General features: G+C 39.5%; 1 protein-coding gene across 1 annotated transcript; it reads right to left on the bottom strand.

Annotated features, from left to right (window-relative positions):
• Positions 1-638: 638 nt before the first annotated feature.
• Positions 639-19,342, bottom strand: LOC141904471 (QRFP-like peptide receptor). The gene is made up of 5 exons (XM_074793060.1): positions 18,964-19,342; positions 6,081-6,550; positions 4,426-4,530; positions 3,288-3,445; positions 639-992 (listed from the first exon to the last, which is right to left on the bottom strand). The coding sequence occupies exons 1-5, from the start codon at positions 19,340-19,342 to the stop codon at positions 749-751; spliced, it is 1,356 nt and encodes a 451-aa protein (XP_074649161.1). The 3' UTR covers positions 639-748.
• Between the last annotated feature and the right edge of the window lie 937 nt (positions 19,343-20,279).

Genomic DNA, 20,279 nt, shown 5'->3' with positions numbered 1-20,279 from the left:
AGACAAACCTTCATTATCCGCTTCTCTTATTTGTGTTAACTTGAATATAAACTTGAATATAAAGAACTCTACGTTTGCCAATCAGGTGTAAACATCCCGCTGAATTTTGAATTGTCACATAATGTCCTTATCAATTTTGATCAGATTTCCAGTTGCAAATATTCCAACGAAAAGATATCCGAAACTCCGAAAATAGTTTTATGTTACGTAACTGGAATAGAACGTCATTTATTTTTCATAAACTGATTAACAAATAGGGATAGATTTGTGTTTGCAACGAATGCAGGTAATAGAATCTTAATCATCCCGCCGCAGGTCCAGCCACATTGCGGCCAAGAATGTGAAACAATATTCCGAAAACCGATGCTTTCGTCCTTCATACTTTAGTCTGAAACGTATATAAACACAACAGGGAGCTGCAACACCAGTTATCTAGAACATTCAGTTTTACGTTGTCAAAATTAGTTCATTTTCAATCAACTTAAACTGTATTTTCCAGGCTTCCAAATCCATACATTACAAGAACCATATATATGTATATATATCACAATCATTTTCTACTCAGTGATTGGTGTAGCGTTCATTAATGATTGAATTATTCAAGAGAAAAGTCCCGACCGAGTAACTACTAGCGAATCTGGCGAATCCTCACTTGCTATAAGTGGAATCGTCGATTGCCACAGTAGCGTTAGCAGCACCCCATTTCACATACAATAGCAATTAGTGTACGAATACTCTATCGTCAGATTCAATCGTACAAGGACTGCATCCTTAGAGTTTCGTTCATTTCTGAAGCCAAAGGAACCATTTCAGGGCCGTCAATTCTCTTATTGCGTTCGCCCGTTCTTCTGCTGTTCGGGCACAACTGTTTTGACGGATCCGTTCGGTTGACAACATGTTGTCCACCGCCGTCGATAGATCCTTGACGCTGTTGATTTTGGCTGCTGGATACCGGTGCCAGTAATGAGCTCCTTGTTTTCTGTGTCGTCAATCTGAAAATATACGGGGAAAATGTTGATATGTACTCAGCGTCGGCAGTAACGATGTATTTGTGTAAACACAAGTAATGCCGGCGCAACTAAAAGCATCTACGATAGCTCTCTACGCGATGGCGCACGACGATAAAACTAATTCAACGCCTAAGAAGTCTTGAAATATATTTTCTGCAAAAAATTTACCCTCAAACTACGAAAAATAATAAGGACATATATAAATAAACAGTTACGCAGTCCAGCAATAGTTTCGTAAAAGATGATACATAATTTACCGACATTTTTCAAAGAATTGTACGTAATGTCGACTAAGCAAGATGAAAAATCATAATCATACGAACTAAACCGAAAATAAATCATATAAACAAATTGGAAAAAAAATCAACGTTTAAATGATTAGTTTAAATCGAATATCGTTTCCATACAGCCATAGTAAGGTTTATTAAAAGCGTTCTTCGTTTTGAAGAGGCGAAAGTTTTCTCCGTGTAGGAAACGACTGGAAGAAACTCACGTTGTGCGGTTTCTCACATTACTAATTGACTTCCGCCGGTAGAACGTGAGCTGTCGAGGGCAAACAAAACAGAATCCGTCCAATTACCTTACCGAGTTCGCAATATACATTTTCTCAGAGCGACTTTATTGACGATTCAATTTCGACGCAATCGTAACGGCCGTTTATGAGGCGTAAATTTCGTACTCGCCATCATCGTCTCCGTATGGAAATACCACGATTGTCCACATAACAACCCCACGATACCGCGATTCAATAACTATAAAACCTGTTAACCTGACGTTTCGGAAGCCTTTCTACTTTCCATCCTCGGATATTCATTCGAAATCATTTGAATAAATATCTGAATGTGGAAAAAAAGAAATCATGTCGAATCTTCAAGGAAACTGATTTTATAGTTGTTGAATATTTGTATTGTGGTATTTTCGTTTACACTTAATAAATTTCAACCTCGATTTTCCTCGCAATTGATAAAACTAAATAACCGGGATTGCCGCCCGTTGTTTGCCGGACGGTAAAGAAACCGATGCATATTTGGCAAACGAAGAATAAAGTGCACGTGAAAGGGATATGAGTCTTTCATGTCAATGCTGCAACTTAACCATTATTAAACACATTGTACCGCATTTAGAATTATATTTGAATATATCTAAATCTATGTTCCATGCAAAAAGTCTTATGTGAAAAATAAATCAAATGAAATCAATCTAATTCTAAAACAAATCAGTTTAAAACAAGAGATAGGAGGAGCAGGCAAGCAAGACTAAATGAGACGAAATGGACAATTCTGAGCACGATGTTGTTCGTGCTAAAGGCAACGCTAGAGTGTGTGTGTGAAAATCAAATTCTATCCCGTCGATTTCTCCCTGAAAAACTTTAAAATTACGAGTCTTGAAAATTATCTTCATAAAACAACGTATGATAGCAGAGGAATTCGAAAAAGGCACACAAGGATGTCACGGCCATAACATGCTGGTCACTTGAAAAAGAAAAGATGAATTAATGAATACCCCTCAGTTCTGAGACTAGTCCGGTTTCATCAATTCCTCATCTTCTGGGCGTTTAAGATGGCTGCCGTTCGTGGGGTTGAATCGAGTGTGCGACAGTTGTTTTCGTGTGATTTGTAGCTGAAATCCGGACGGGAAGCTCCACCTAGTGTGGTATTAGAATTTTCACATGTTTTTCGATGTAGATAGAAATTTCATTTTTTAGCATTTTCTTACTTATCCATGCCTATCGATACAGTCAGCTTTCTAATAAGTCGAGATTTCGAAATACAATCTTTAACATTATCAAACTGACTAAAGCGATATATAAATGAGACGTCATGCTATTATATACAAACCGAAATAAGCTCAAATCGACGGAAAATGTTGTTAAAAATACTCTAAACCGAATAATCGCGTCAGTAAGCGCAGTGTTAAAACGCAGCTACGGTCGTATTCACACGGTAGTATCATATCGTCTAATACTAACGTATTTTTACGTACCTGGCTACTTTCAGCATTGATTCAAATAGACACGTGGTTCTGTAGGCTTTTATTGCACGATTTTAGTGGTAAAGCATTAAACGTATAGACGGAACGACTTGAATTTCTTGATAAAACACGTCTACATAAATAGATCGAAAAATGCCGTTAGTTTTTCATCGATAAAGGAATTCATTTTTTTTTTCGAGGGATACTGGTGACGGGAATACTCCATACTGACGCGATATACTCGGGTGTTGTACTTTTCTTCTGGTTCGGGAAGAGATAAATTGAAGCGTGACGAAATGCTTTTACCTATCGTGCGGTTCGTTCTTCTTCCAGCAGACGATGAAACGTAGAAACCCCTTTCGGAAGTTTTCGCTCAATCCGGCGTATATGATGGGATTAAGAGCACTGTTGGCGTGCGCAAGCACCATCGCTCCGTAACGAAAACCGAGAAACCATGATTTCACCTGATGTAAGAGACAATACAAACAAAAATAGACGATGAAAAATCAGTACAGAACCTTGCAGAGGGAATTGCTGACCACATGGATGAAATCCTATTGCAGAAAGAATGTTGCCAAAGCAAGTTAACCTGAATGAACTAGATCTAACTAGATTTTAAAATTCAACTGATAACTGTCGAACTGATCGACGTTAACAGCCAGGGGCCGGTTTTACAGACCAGAAGTTTTACCCTGGGGCTAACTCAATTTATTTTCAATCAAGTTAACCCCCGGGCTAAAGTTGACACCAATTATAATTCCAACCCCTCTTTTATACAACACAACTATAGATGACGTCAGAGATGAAATTAGCATTTTCTATAGATTCGCATACTCTTCAATTCATATGTGAAATAGTAGTTTTACAACGACGGTTGTTTTAGCCAACGACCGTTTGTCTTTTTACAAATTTTTTCCTTGTAAAGTGTGAGGTTCTTTCTTATATTGGCCAAATTTATACGCGGCTGATTAAAAGGACCAGATCGGAATCATTAGACATTCGATGCAGGGAATTACGGCATTCTTCAACAGGCGTACGAAAGCCATTGGCGATATATTCCTCCTCGGATTTTAGATTACTACCGAACGTGACCCAACTACGTTATCGAAATTGGTGAGATGATGAATACTTGTTCATATTAATATCGTCAATTTGATAAATGCATCGATCTGAGGGCGAATTCCCTCAGGAGTGGTTAGAAAGCCGCGATGACGTGTACCGAGTCATTTAGCTGATACTACGCTTATCTTTATTCCATTCATTGATTATATTTCTGCTCTTTTTCATTTTATGAATGGAAAAATAGTATTAATACTGTAGATGACTCTCATATAGAAGGCTAGAAAATATTGTTCAATCGGCCAACCATACGGAACTCTCTCGGTAAAGTTTGGAAAGAGGATAACTTCGGGGCTTCGGACGCCGGGTTACAAACAGAACAAACCTCTTTTTCGACGTCGGGTCTGTATAGACTATATACTGTACTTATTTGGGATGGAACCCAGCAGAACATGAACGTAACCAGTACTATAAATAGCATCCGCAGCACCTGAAAAATACGTGCGAAAATATCAAATATCTAGAGGTCTAATTCTTTTTTCGTTTCCGAGTCCATGCTCTACACACGATTCTCTACCCTCAAGAAACTGGCGGTGATTAACTGGTTTGTTATTGTTTGCGTACGTGATTACGAAGCAGCGATGTCGCCACTATTTTCCTCTAGGTCGTGCGTGTCATCTGATCGAACAAAGACAGCTAGCGAGCAGTCGTCAAAGCATAAGACAAATGCTCTTAATTTCCTAGCGCCGTAGTACAGTTCCGCGAGACATGAAATAGTCCATTAGGGCTAATCCACCGAACACAGGAACCAGATAAGTAAAATACCGGCTGTGTCCGACAATGCAACCGTATACAAATCATTTGACAATACCATCAAGATCTGTGACTTATGCATTATCATTAAATCAGACAGTGGACCTAAGAAACGTAATACATTATCTAATATGGACGCATACTAGACATACAGACAAAAGAATTACCGATGCCAGCAAAGAAACGAATCCATTTCATTTACGATGTCGTTCGGGGAATATCCGGAGCGTGGGATGTCATTTTTTTCAATTAGAACGTTGTTAAAGTGCGTGCGCCCTTATTAATGATATCACGAATGAGGATGGGCATCTGATAGCGTGTTCATTAAAATTTCAAAATAGAAAACAAAACACAATTTGCCCGATGGACGTAACTTCGTATAGCTCAGATAGTGGCGTCTGGATTATTATAAATAACACCCACACACAAGGTTCGAGGGAAAAACAATTGTTTACAAAATTGAGATATAAGAAACCGCTTTTAGATGATTTGTAATAATTCATTTTCGTATATGTCATACGTGTCTGAGTAGTTTGTGGCGTTACGTCATTAGCGAAGCAATAAATCATTGATGATTCGATGCGGGCTGAATCCGGCGAGTTGAAAAAAAACCCGCCTATAACATCTAATTCAATAAAACAAAGCTTCCACGAATCTCAGATATCGTGGACGCTGTGAAATACTGAGAAAAGCTAACTTTGATCTTTTAGGTAGTAAGTATGCATCATTCACTATTCATCAATCAAATTTCCAATAACGTAAGATCAGATATTCAACCACTGCTTGTAAATACTTTTGGAAAGAATTGGATTTCCTATTTCCTATTCATTACGTACTCACGACGAGGCCGTGATACATAAATCATTATTCGGAATGTTAAAACAACCGTACTTTCTACAAATGTACTTTCTATGGCAGGGTAAAACAGAAGCCTTGAAATAACATCGATGAATAATTTAAGACAGTGAAATTGTCTGTATGAAAGCGAACACTAGCTTCCAAAATAGATTAATATTCATATTCAACGTAATTCCATATCGCATATAGAAGATAAAACAAAAACCGTCATGTATGCTGTGACAACATCATCGCTAGCCAATCAGCGATGGCTCTGACATCCGTGAACCAATCATCGACAATGCAACACTCACGAAAGATATTTATTGTAAGAATTGAAATTGTTTTGCCTTTTGAAAGTGTTTTTGAATGATATGATAACTTACGTACCTTTCTCAAAGAGCGTTCCTGAACGGTACAATGGGTATTTTTACTGCTCCCGGATCCTCGTCGGTGATTTGGTAACATTCGGTTTCGTCTGTACATCACTACTGCAATAGCTAGATAGCCGGTTTGCATAATGACCATCGGTAACCAGTTCGCTACGGCGCAAACTACAATCCAGTAAATCTTTCTGTACAAAGTCTGCAACCGTTTAAATTCGCAAATATCCTTCTCGCAGAGCAGCCAGGCAAACTCCTCGTTACAAAAACTTTCCTCGTTATTGTTCCACTTTCTTTGTCGCAGTTGATAGCCGGGAATCATCGGCAAGCCCAAAGTTATCGACAAAATCCAAATTATAGTGATTATCACACCGACGTTTCGGGTCGTCGATCTGGTCTTCAGAGGAAACATGACGGCGAAGAAACGGTCGCACGCTATCGCGGTCATAGTAAAAACGCTGCAACACATCATCGTTACTGAAAAAAATAAACAATAAATTCAGAGATGTGAAATTGTAGAATCAGAGTTCAATTCAATCAATCTTTTCGAACGGTTATTAATCGGAATCGATTAATTCAAATATGATGAATTAATGGGAATGTGCGCCGTGACGTTTTCTTTTCTCTTCAATTTCCGCCTGTGCAACATATAATTTTAATTGAGCCTGCATCTCGGCTGATAAATGAAAAATCGAATGCTTCTCATTCTCGGCGTAAGTAATTGTGGAATACCGGTATATTACTCGTTTTATGACAAGCCATTAATAAACATCGGCTCAAATCTTTGAACACGCATTCCTAAATTCAAACTGGAAGTGTTGCGCTGTGCAGATGAAGTACCTTTTTGGCCTTAATAAGTCGGTTAATGGAGAGGAGATAATTATTTTGGTAGCTGTCACGCTCTGCTCGCTGCAAAATTAGCCTCATGTAGTGAAAAGTGCGCGTGATCAGTTTCCGGAGTATAACGTCGATTTTGAAGATCGCTGTTTTATGCAGTATATCTCCCTAAACGACATCGATGCCGTTCCCGCGCACGCAGTTTTTGACGCCGGAGGCGATAAAAGCAAATCCTTCGCAGCGGGAAATTTTACTTATCCGGGTAGTTTTAAACGCGTCACAAGCACTTGTTTTAAACTACGTAGGTCCAACGATTTGCATACATGTAATAATGACGTATATACATACCACTCGGCAAGAAGCTATTCAAATTTTCAAGTTTTATATACATCTTCAAATCGCCTGGTAGATCTCCATTTCATACGGGGATCCTGACCTGATTATCTGCGTGTTTTCCGCTTCGATTTACCGAGCTTTTATTATTAGCGATCGTTGATTACTTCCGCCGGAAACGGGACTTAATCGAATCAATGGAACGGGACTTCGTTCAAAAACTTCAACTAGCGTAAATAAATTCATTTGTGACGTGAAAAAATGTCTATCGGTCCGACGTAGCCGGTCAAATCATGCAGTAGTAATCGAGTTATACATGTTGTGGGATTTGTTGCTAACCGAGTTAAAAGCTCGCCATTGCTCCCGGTCGATCGCGTCGGGTCACGTCGGCGAAAAAAAACCTGTCACACACTTTTTCACAAAGAACCTACGAGAAGAGTTCAGCATGATTGAATACGCGATATTCATTCGACGATCCATCATCGAACTAAAACGATTTTAGAGAGAATCGAAATCAAGCGAACAGACAGAAAAAACCGCGATTAGATCGATGCACCAGATAAGGACGAGGTGGCTGTCGAATTATCTTAATCCAAAATACTCGATCCTTTCTTGGAAAAAAAATGCGGTTGTTTTTCACTACGTTCAATATGTAGTAGATTTGATGAGAATACGCGGTCGTTTGGGGGGTAGAGATTTTTTGATGTGTGGCATATTTTCCAATAACGCGTTGACGATTTTGCGATGACGCGTCACCGAACCAGAAAATAACAATCAATATAACGACTTGAGAATGAAGGATGCGCTGCGGGGCCAGTTTTTTTTCTAATATGAAATTCGGCGAATTCCCGCAGTTTATATCCGACTCTATACACCTGCAATCAACGCAAACTCTTGAATCCAATACATATCTCAGATATCCGAGCGTATGGGAAACAACCTAATAATGGAAATAACCCCGGGCCGAATCTCTGGACCGTTTTCCGCTGGGAGACCGGGCTATTCTGATTCAATGAACGGACATATCGGTGCATTTTTAGTTGCAGCTTGTGTTGTTTTGTTTTTTTTTGTTTTTGGGGTTTTTTCCCTTGGTTTAACCCTATTTGATTGTTCATTTGAGTTCACGTGACAGTGTTCCCCTCACAGTGTTAGTATCTACCAGGACTCGAGCCCGCTCGTGTTTTGCTTTTGAGGTCGTATTTGCTTGTGACGTCACAACATTTCGTTCACAAACGCCGACGCTATCCTTCAGTACGCTTGATGGTATGACGTCAGTGAAAGAACGGAAGTATGTAATAACAAGGGTCTTTCAGTTGTCTCCAAATCGTAAAATCTGTTGTTGTGTCGTTGCGCAAAGTGAATTACGGTTATTTGAGTACCTGAAACGGTTATCAATCTTTGAGTTACGTTGGCACAATGTCCAATAAAGATGCAGCTTCGCTATATCAATTAATGATCGTCTTGATTTATTCGATCGCAAGTCTTCATTTAACGCCTTGGCATAATTGTATTAGCTTATCAGAACTCTCAGTGCAAAAATTTTAGAAGTACGCGCGCCATATCTTATTTTTTATTCTCCGCGGGAATGTTAATTTTGTGAACGCCTCACCATTTAAGTCTATGTAGAATAACGCGATTAGGGCCGGTATGGCATCATCCTGCCTACAAATCTCATAAGGCTCAACAAGAGTGACATTCGGAAGTCGTGAAACTATATCGGAATCCCGATTGGCTTTGAAGCTGAGCGTCTGACGGCCATATTTCATTTTATCAGTAATTCTACCGGGAATTTCAGATCACGCGAACTAACCAATTGTCTCTCCAGTTATAACTTCAATATCTCACTGAATGCACGCAAACAAAATGGAAAATTGCGATCATTTTTACAGTTATATTCCATTTCTGTCTAGATCAGTTCCAACGGGCTTTTCACATTTCATCCTCGGATTTACCAATTATCCTTTGTAACGGTTCCGGTCCACGGACGACAGTAGTCACGCACGGACTTTTAACTGTTCAAATTATGCTTATTTTTAATGTTTATTAATGCATTATTTCTTTGTTGTCCTTTTTCAAAATAATTCTTTCCCTCACGAATAGGAGATTCGCGTGACACGGGCTTTTAAATCAATTCATTGTTTTCAACTCAATTCAGTAAAACGACCCTGACATAATTTTCTTTACGACTTTCATAATTTCCAGAGCCATTTCTCTTTTATGGCTGAAATCCATTAAATGCCCTGAACAGATGTTCATTCATCAATTTCAGCAATAAAATTCATGATTTATAGCGTTATCTATTTTTGAAAAATGACAATTTGTGTCGTGTTTATCTAGAACATAAAACAACACATGGCTAATGAAAGATATTCCGAAACTGCAAGATTTAGTGTCATCGGCCGCGACACTAAACGAAGCACTTGATTAAATCCGAGATGAAAATTATGGTTGTTTACGGCGATAGTTTAGTGAATCACCAGCTTGACTTCGCGGAAATTGCGGTCATTTCGTATACATAAGACGATTCCCGTTTGAGCCGAGTGGTTTCTCCCATCAGGACAGGTTGTCCGAAGATCTTATTTTGAGATAAATCAAGTGCCATGGAGCCGGCCGCTGCGATACTATTGATAAAGATTGACATTATTTAATATATTGGGCTCAGTCAATCACATCCTGATGACTTTTCAGATAACATCCCATCAGAAGACTGCTGCGGGTAATTGATATAATTAGGTTAACCTCTTGATACCGACAACTGATTGAATAATACATACCAGAAGCAACATTGGATTCGTTCTCGGTTCCCAGAATTTTGCGACGAAGTGCGAAACTTTTTCTATTAAGCTTTCAGTCGACTTTGGCGCTGTAGTTGATCTTTTATACTTCGAGTCTCAACATTTCATTTGCACGCGCAGGGCTTCTTCGTAATTAGTCTAGCGCTTGTAGTATATATGTATATTTTCTATATTGATCAACCATTAAAAACCATGCAAGGACCACTGCAGGATGGAGGCAATAATCAAGGTGATCAAGCTTCCTGTGTGTTCATTGAGTTTTAATTTCCTGCAGCATAATACAAGGAATATTCTTTGGCCGGTTCCTTTTTATCTCAGGGTCCCAATCAAGACCAAGGATATACCACGCTCGGCCAATATTTTTTTTAACCATACGCCCATACTGTATCAGCCGTCAAGGGATTCGAACCCACTACGCTTTGGAGTTCGGGGCGATGCCGGGCCCCTGGCAAGCGAGGATGCCATACCGAAACTAATTGAAAAAAGTATCTTTTGTATCTAAATACCGTGGAATGCTTCCCTTATTATTGAAAGATAACGGTTTCGTTTACTCAGTCGGTAAATCGATCCGCATTATCTGCATAAGTTGACACTGAAGCTCTGCAGAAAACAACTCGTATCGGTCGTTTCTGACACAACTCACGTCGAGAACGCGTGGAAAACATGAGTTTTCTTTATATACTTTTTCGTGAACGTGAGAGTGCCGAGTCTGCAAGAACAAAAACAACAGAACGGCAGCGATAAAAAATTTCTGAATGTAAATTAACATATTTCGTAGAAATTTGATCTTCGTTTTACCATAACGTGATTTGTTATCACGTGCGTTTTTAACGTTGTTTTTCAATCGTGTCGGCGCGAATAGGATTGCTCCGATTATTCGCAAATTGCATCCTATCGTTATAAGGTTCGTTTGCGTCAGCAATAAACATCTGCTCGTGCTGGTTATACTCGATTAATTTCGCTTTTACGGCGCTGTATTTCGAAGGGAAATTACTCAAGGAATTGTTCTAATAAGATTGATAACGATTTGAACTTGGAAGTAATGGCGCGTGTTACGAAAGCCCGGTAGACAGATGAAACGATGTGAACTTCGCCGATCGGATGGACTTGTTTCTTACAGTGGCCTTACTTGGTGAGGCCCTGTCGGTTATATCCTGGAAAGACTCCACGAATCGAGATATCGATCCAGGCCTGTTACGAAATCGATTGTCTTTAATTGTGAAAATGTAGTGTTTTTTTTTTAAATCTTTTTACGAATGAACGTCTCAACCTGTAATGTAGAATGTAAAAAGCGAGCCGTATAAAGAATGCTGCCTAATTAGTGATATTGCGCGCGTCCGAGTAATGTTACAATGTTACACACATCGTTAAGTACCGACAAAGAAAGCAGTATTTTGACGCTTGTTGATGATGTCGTTTTGTCTCTTGTGATATCTTGTTTGTAACAGTTCGCTAAGTAAACGTCGGATTGACCGTAACAGATAGTTTATGTCGGTTTTACGACGTTCAGATGGTCATAAAGATGCGGCTAGCGAGGCAATCAGTGAATAAGTAGTTCGCCATGCCAAAAATGTCACATTGAAGTAAATTTATGGCTTATTAATTCTTCTGATTAAATTCCACACGTAAGATTCAACGTGTAATAAATATTTCAGTTTTAACGCATCATAAGGAAAAACGTTGTTTATATCATAAATAGATATCCAATAGCAGTAATAGAACTATTACGTATTGGAAGATGTTCATGTATCGTATCATGGATGTATAGCTTAGCTCGGTGAATAGCTCGGAGTGACAAGCGTTTTGCATGGCTTTGAACTCGGGAAATCTATCACTCAGCAAGCCTTTCATCTGCCTGATCAGAGACTGGAACCGGTGGTGTATTCTGTTTGTATAGATATCGACCAATTACAAGTTATCTTTTACAGTCTATATAACCGCGGGTCCATAATGACGCCGCAAATAATTCCGATAGTCTCGGGGCATATCGTCTGCAGTTCTAATTGCGACATCAATTACCGAGCTTCGACATTCGTCCTTCGACATTCGAGGTGTGAATGTCGTATTGGATTCATTTCGTAAAATTCTGGCAAACGCCGATTTCAACAACGTGGATTTGAACTCTCCTGCAAACCTATTTGAGGTTTATGGGCTGAATTACAACCATTAGCACCAGCCATTAGCAGCAGTTTCAGATAACCCGAGTAATTATCAGTTTAACGCGTTTAGTATATACAACACCTTACATCCGACCCGACATGTAAGATTGAGCTATCAAAGATGCTCCATAAATTGATACTTCGTCAGAATGATCAATGCGCTGGAAATACACCGTTTCAACTGCCGATACCGAAAATACGTAAGACCAGACAGAGCCAGGTTTAACCATATAACCTTGAAGTAGATGATTACCCCTGGCTATAACCAGGATAACGAACATACTCTATACAGGGCTTTGGAGCAAAATCCACTTTTTGTCTCGAGATTTGAACCGATTTTTCGATCCGAACAAAAGAGAAGAGATCAAAGTATCATAAATCCATGTCTGAGGAGCTTTTTCTACTGACAAACTGAATTTGCGACGACTGTCCATTAAAGCATTTTACACGCATTCATTCGTGTTTGCATAGCGCCAAATCTATGTGAAAAAAATACCTTGTTAACAACGATTACGGTGTAACTATACCGTTTTGCCTCTCAGTGAGATAGTTCCGTCTCAGAAATGTCACATAAATCCATGTCTGAGGAGCTTTTTCTAATGACAAACTGAATTTGCGACAACTGTCCATTAAAGCATTATACACGCATTCATTCGTGTTTGCATAGCCCGAAATCAATGTGGAAAAATACCTTGTTAACAACGATTACGGTAACTATACCGTTTAGCCTCTCAGTGAGATAAAGTTCTGTCTCAGAAATGTCACCCAGTATTTTTCCGAATTACCTGCAAATGACGGAGTCACCTGTCACAGAAAACTCAAGTTTTATCTTCCGTTTATTCGGTTAGATAAACTGCGCTTTGAGGCAGGCGATCTCCGTGTATACGCGCATAGACAAAACCCCCGGCAAGATGTAAGCATCGAATTTAGAACCGTATCTTTCGGTAGTGTTGAGACCAAACCGATGCGACAGTGATTTCGTTATCGTTTCTTAAAGAACGCAAAGATACACAAAGAAGCTCGATAGCGTTTCCAACCAGGTGAAAATAAAACAGTTATAACGCGCAATATGTAACGTAGTAAATTTGCAACAGGTTTCAAGATTGAAATCGGCGTTTTTTGGTTGATAGTTAACATCTTGAATAGAAAAGTTTGTTTATTTAACGATCCATTACTGACGGTTCTTGAAGCGCGAAGATAAAAAAAATCTCGCTTCGTTAAAGTTTTAACGAGTTGTCTGTGAGTAAAACAGCGCAGAACTGGAGAGAATGGGAAATCTTTTTATTCAACAGCGATGTAAACGGATATGCCGTCAAAACTTGAGGGTGCCGTGGGCTTGTTTGCCCCTTCGCCATTCGTTCACGTCAACACAATCAAATCAATCACATGATTCGGAATTCCTCCCCCAATGGTGCCTATGGTACACATGGCACACATGATCAGCGTGAGTAAATATATCGCCAGTCACAGCAGAAAATCAAATCATATTACCTTTCACACTTCGCCAGAACAATCATATGACCGCCAATGAAATCAGTCATCGGTTTGTCTCCGGACCGGATGTGACCGATCGAGGTTGGATCATGTGCTTTACAATTAATCTGCTCGATGGATAAATTCTCATCAATCCGCATCGGGAATTCGTAAGAATCACAAGCGAACGATCGAACTAACTAGAGTGTTTGTAGTCTTGCATATTTCATTGAATATGATAGAAATCTATTATGACAGGAACGGAATTAGCAGAGGGCTATGGAGAAATGGTATGAGTATACGGAAGGTGATGAAAATGAAATTTCAGCTGATACAAAATCGTGGGGCTGGGACAGTGATCTTCGATAAATAGACGTGGAGAAATACGCGTTTTACATCGCACTGTCCACGAGAAAGTATATTGAATCACTTCCGGTAATGGCGGTTACGTTCGCGCTGTTCATGAAGTAACTTGAAAATGTGTCTTACAACCATGATGTTGGTAATCACCCTACAATTAACATCTCAAACCAGGCGTAGATTGTGAATCTTTTCCCCTTTGCTTTATCAATGACCGGGTGATTCATTATTACATGTTGAGGAGTCTCTATTGCCAGCAGCTAACGGAGCACCATATTATCATCAGTCACAACTTGTTGGCATGAACCGCACGTCCGTTACAAACTAACCATCCATCGTAGCGGCAAAGACGATTCCATCTTCTGTATTTGCTGACGGCTGAATTTACGACTAATGATTGTGTCTTGTTGACAAAATGAAATCATTAGACTGTCGGCTTCATCGGGTGGTCCTGATCTTTGATGGCTTACAACTGCTTTAAAGAGAGAGCCAAGCGAAGCCAGCATATTGAATATCTTTTTTCTTTTACAAAAACGAAGAGAATAGGTCATTTATGTTGTATACCTGCTACATTGACAAGCACGCGCCGGTGATAATGAGGAATTTCACCGGATAGCAAGTAGCGATAATCTCAACAGTCGTGCAGAATCTGGCTGATGTTAAATCAACATGTATTGAGTCTTATCCGTGCGCCTCATCGAAGCCATGTAAGTCGCATCAAATTGGTATTTCATCAATTTCGTCGAAGTCGACTTTGAGAATTCAAGCGAACGTGCATAAAATGATCATTAAGATTTTCTTTATTTCGATAGATATAGATAACAAGCAGAGAGAGCAACAACAACAAGAATTTACGTCAGTCTAATGCGCAAATAACTTCTCAGCGCCCGATGAATAAGAGATAAGTACTAAGACTAAGGGGTGGTTCTCTCAATAGACTGTTATAAAAGCAATGTTGTCTTATATTTCTCACGTAGCGAACTGGGAATCGACGAGTCTCGTAACAGACAAAAACATCGAACAGAAACAAGAAAACAGTAACGCGAACAATACTCTACACATCGACGGATTCACTTGATGACTGGGAACCTTTCCCACAACAACAAGATGTATAAACTCCACCGCATTATAAACTCTCCAAGATATCCCGGAGACAATTGAATTAACAGTGAAACGGCTGTTATCTTATTTCAAAGGTTATTAACGCTATTAGCATCATCTCACGGCAACCATATTCTTCGTCGATAGGTCATTGGGTGGATCCAGACGGGTATACACAAGGAACACGCGTCCCAGTCGCAATTTTGCTGCGCCTTAAAAAGAACGGCATTGCAACCATATTAGAGCAGTTGCAGAAGATTTGGGCCGATAAACGCGTTTGGTATAAAAATTCACTGAAATTTCCAAAAATATCCAACATTTCACATTTTAACTTCCTCTGTGGATCCTGTGTGTAAACTGGCCCATTTTTAATAGTATACCGCTTTTAATTCTTTGTGCTCCTGCTAAGCCCCTTGGGCCGGTTCCATAGTCATGGCTTAGACTTAAGACCAATTTAAGACCATGTTAGTTCTATAACCAATCTAACAACTTAAGACCAGTCTAAGAATTTAAGACCATTTTTGGACTTAAGTCTCAACTGAGGAACCGGCCCCTGAGGCCAGTTGCACAGTCATGACTTAGATTTAAGACCAGTCTAAGACCAATTTAGTTCTATAGCCAATCTAACAACTTAAGACCAGTCTTAAGATTTAAGACTACTTTTGGTCTTAAGTCACGACTGTACAACTGGCCCCTGGATCCACCCCTGTCATTGTATGGTCTGTCTAACGCGTTGAATGATCAGACGTTTGGTAAAAACAACCTAGATCTCGGCCTCATACATATTTAAGGCCTATCAATATACGGCCCGGAAAAACGAAACATTGATTACTACGAAGATTCTTCCGCGAGGTAAATGATGTCATACTCTCGAACACTCGTTAGTTCAAGCGATGAAACACTCTCTGCGGTATTCTTGTTGAGAATCCGTCAATATTTGCAAATAGTTACGCATTCCATTAGCGAAGTTCTTTTCATTCTCGTATTGGTGGTTTTTACTACGAAAATCCGTGTTGTATAGTGATATACATGTAGCAGGTTCAACCTCAAACGAAGCTTTTAATATGAATAAATAAGCAATTGGCAGCGTTTTTTAAGGCGTGCGATCGATCCAAGGACTAGAAAAAAAAATTATGAAATATTGTCATTTATTCTTACATGTATGATGGCATGCTGTATGAATTTTCCAACCGCCTCCGCGCAACATTATCTAATCATCTTCGTTCACGGCGAATTCTTACAACAAACACATTTGAAAGTTTAAATCGAATCAAACGAGAGAGAGTCTGAAGATATGCAAAATGTTTCATTTACGAACCACAAAAAATAACGAACGCGTTTTTGTGCTTAATCAGTAACATAACCTATTGGAAGGAAAGCGCCGATAGAAAACAACTCAATTCTTAGAGTTTTGTTTCAGCTCGATATCTAGTGCATAAGAGGTTTGAAAATTGTCTTAGCGATTTGTCTAAATCCTGACCAAAGCCCAGTTTTAGAAACTAGTATCAACTTAAACCCGGGCCTGCCTAATTCATTATCAATTGAGTTAACCCCTGGCTAAAAAATAATGCCAGTCTATAAAACCGGGCCCTGATTTATTTAACTTCATATTTAGTTCAGAAATAAATTACGAATGTTGAATGTAGAATCTAGTGGTTGGCCAAGCGAAAACTACTGCGCATAATTCTGAGATCGTCGTCGTCAGCTAAACGAAGATTTCTGGTTCCTTTCAACTCGTGATTTTCACTTCCCTTGGCGCGTTCAATTCAATTATAACGAGAACAGAATCGATCAATCAACGATTGACATTTTGACGGACTTGCAACTGGAGGTGTCTATTTTTACCTTCGAGATGATTCCCGTATTGAAATAGAAAACCCACTGCTCGTTCTACGCGAATACCTTAAGGCTATAGAACCATTTTAATAACGATTCATAATTAGATTTATTAGCGAGGCTTCAATTGTATAACGTCAAGGAGAATTATGTTGATGTTCTTAAGGATCGACTACGATTCACCTGCCCGTAGCATCAGGAATTTACTCGTGCGTTTGTTATTTGTCTGGCGCTGAACGGCGGTCTACGTAAATTTTGAAAATTTGATGCCCTGACATGGCCTTTGAGTGAGTCCGATTGATAAAAAGGTCCAGATAAAGGAACAAATTCAATACACATGTATTATGTTGTATTAGTTGTAGGTGTTATTACGGCTTGATAATATTTCAAAATTAAAGATGAGTAACATTTATTATGCAGGGGTGTGTGGGGTAGGTACAGGCCTTTGTCAGAAACGTCCTTTCGTCGTCCGAATCGTAAAGAATCGTAGCAATTCTGTAAGGCAATCCTTCGATTTACTTGATTCATCCAATCGCGTAATTTGCAACCAAGGCTAGTCAGTGCGGAGCTAATACCGCTTTTAGTGGATCAATGCTACCTGTTGACTTTCCGAGATGAATTCGCCTATGATGAATAACGCGTCTGGTCGAAATAAATCATCTACGGTTGCTCGCGAAAAATAAGACAAATATTCTAACCCAATTTAAACTAACCCCAAACCATAAATGTATATGTAAATAGAAAATTACTGATACTTTTATTGAAACAAATGAGTTTAGAATGAATTCGTGGAAGTATCTACATTTCTAGATTGCATAGCGTTCTATCATACCGTACTGACACTGAGTCGACGAAATTCGCGTCGGTTTAGATGCTATTTTTCAAACTGCCTAATAAAAGCGTGCATTTTTGATAAATACGGGGATTAATATCCGAGCAGCTGTTCGTGTCATTGCTCGTGTTAAAACACTCGCGAATCACAGCACCGATCCACACGCTGATGTTTCACTAATTGAAATGTTGGAGTATTGCGTTTCGCACAAATGGTGAAACGTGTAAATCTATGCGATGGCGAAATAGGCGCACGACGAGTGAAATATAGAGTTTGGATTGCGTGGAATTGAGTAGCGGAACTTAATCTGCAGCTTGTTAAATTCGCTTCTAGAAAAAGCGCTTAACATCAATATTTAATCTAACCATGGCAGGTACTCCGACTCGTCGAGTGTCTACTTCTTCTTGCCGATTCGAAAGCTCTGACACTTTTTCTAGTCGTAGAATAGGTTACGAAACACAACCGCTTCAAAATCACGTAATTCTAATGGCTTTCGCGCCGTCTTCGGCCGACGTCGTAGCGGCGAAATAATCTGAGAGCCTCGCTTTGCGGAAAACAATGATCGAATTTCAGACGAAATGTCGAGATACAGATCGATGGTCCGGAAAAAAGTTCGTCACTTTTAAATTGTCTCAGGATATTGGTCCCAATGGGGATATTAGATTCGTAAAAAAGGCAAATGAATCTTATCATTTGTTCAATTCTCGCCGGTTGTCAACGTTGAAATGTTACGCCGGAGACGGTGCTCTCAAGAGACGAAATTAGAGTTTTCTAAAAATTATAATTTCGCTGAAGAAGTCTTGTGCGCTGTCCGTACAGAAATCAGTTCATTGTTAACTAAGAGGAGCAAAAGTTAAAAATGTACATAAAACACACCAGAGGATCCAGTTCAATTGTTGCCAGTTGGAATTTGACTCTATGTGAAAAAATTGGAAAATCAACTTGTTTCCACTTTAGAGTCGAATTCAACTGACAGCTGCGGAGCCAGTCCCGTTTGATATCGATGGATCATAAAAAAAGTTGCATCGACTCAAATAGTAATTTCACCGAATTCATTTTTTTCTGGTCGGTTCATATTCATTCATCCGCACGATTTTTTCCGATAGAATATAGTCATCTAATGTTAATTAGTTTCTAAGTAAAAACTCGTAACGCGTAACTTACCTTGTACGAACGGGAATATTTTGCAGATCGTTTCTCCGAGGTTCCACTGACGAGTTATGCCCTCCACTAAATTCACCCACATCGGACAACATGCCATCAGAAAATCCCCGAGAGCCAAATTCGCGATGTAAATGTTAGTTGTGCCGCGCATGTTTTTATTAAAGATCACTATACAAACGACGATGATATTTCCGAAAAATGAAAAAGGAATCAAAAACAAATATACGATTATCTTAAATGCGGTTTCCCACGGTGGTAACGGCTCCATTGTGCTCGGATACGGTTGGTCGGACAAGTCGAAGTACGGCACACATCCATCTCTGGATATATTCACGAATTCGAAAAGCCGGCAATCGAATTCGGCTTCGTTCAGCGCCATTTTTATTCAGAAATTTATTAGAACAGTATGAAGCGTAAGTTTTGTCCGATTTGATTCATTTTTGGTCCATCGTATTACGCCACAGAGCGGTCTGATTACGATACGGTTGAGTTTCGTAGATCCCTAATGACTACAAGTTTATTGCAGTTTCCAGTAAGTTTGCGCGGAATCTGTTACACGAAGCTCCAAAGCGCCGATTTGCCATCTGAGACACGACTGATGAACACTGGCGAGCTCAAGCAGTACCGAGAACAACAGAGCGTCCGTCCGTGGCTGCGCTTCACTCGGCGTCGAGTCCAACTCCAAGCAAATGATTTATTACGACGGCGAGGAGCCCGCTAGCGGATGAATCGGACAGATACCGCAGTAAATACCTACCGGATTTTCATCCCCTTGATACATTCATGATATGGGCAGAAAGGGTCGATACACGCGATCTCATGTGGTAACTGTAAGACGGTTTATCTCGTCGTATTGGGGGTTACATCAGATACGAATCACCGAACATAGTTTGGAAATATGTAAAACATTTCTTTTGATTCCTTATGTTGTCGGTCCTTTTAGACAGACTAATATGAACTAATAGTTATCGAGCATAGGGTGTTAAATTTACGAAATGTAACTCGCGTGGATTGGTAATCGATGGCATTTTATAAACTTGTCAACGAAAATATACAACGAGGTTTTCTATGGCTTTTCGGTTTTCGCCATAAAGGTGACGTCAATGAAGTAGCGCATTGCAGTCGGCAGATTCGGTCCCTTTTCGCAGAAATGAAACCAATTAGATGCAAGTGAACGTCTGGCAACTGTATGTATCCGCCGAAGAAAATGAAAGATAGAACAAATGTCGTTAAAAATCGGTCTATATAAAGATGATACTAGTTAGGATTCAGAGAACCAGTTTATTATAAGCGAATTTTTACCCGTTTTCAGCGAA

This window comes from Tubulanus polymorphus, chromosome 4, assembly GCF_964204645.1.
Source record: "Tubulanus polymorphus chromosome 4, tnTubPoly1.2, whole genome shotgun sequence".
Taxonomy (NCBI): Eukaryota; Metazoa; Nemertea; class Palaeonemertea; order Tubulaniformes; family Tubulanidae; genus Tubulanus; species Tubulanus polymorphus.
The sequence above is the reverse complement of the archived record's forward strand: the minus strand, read 5'-3'. Positions and strand labels throughout refer to the sequence as shown.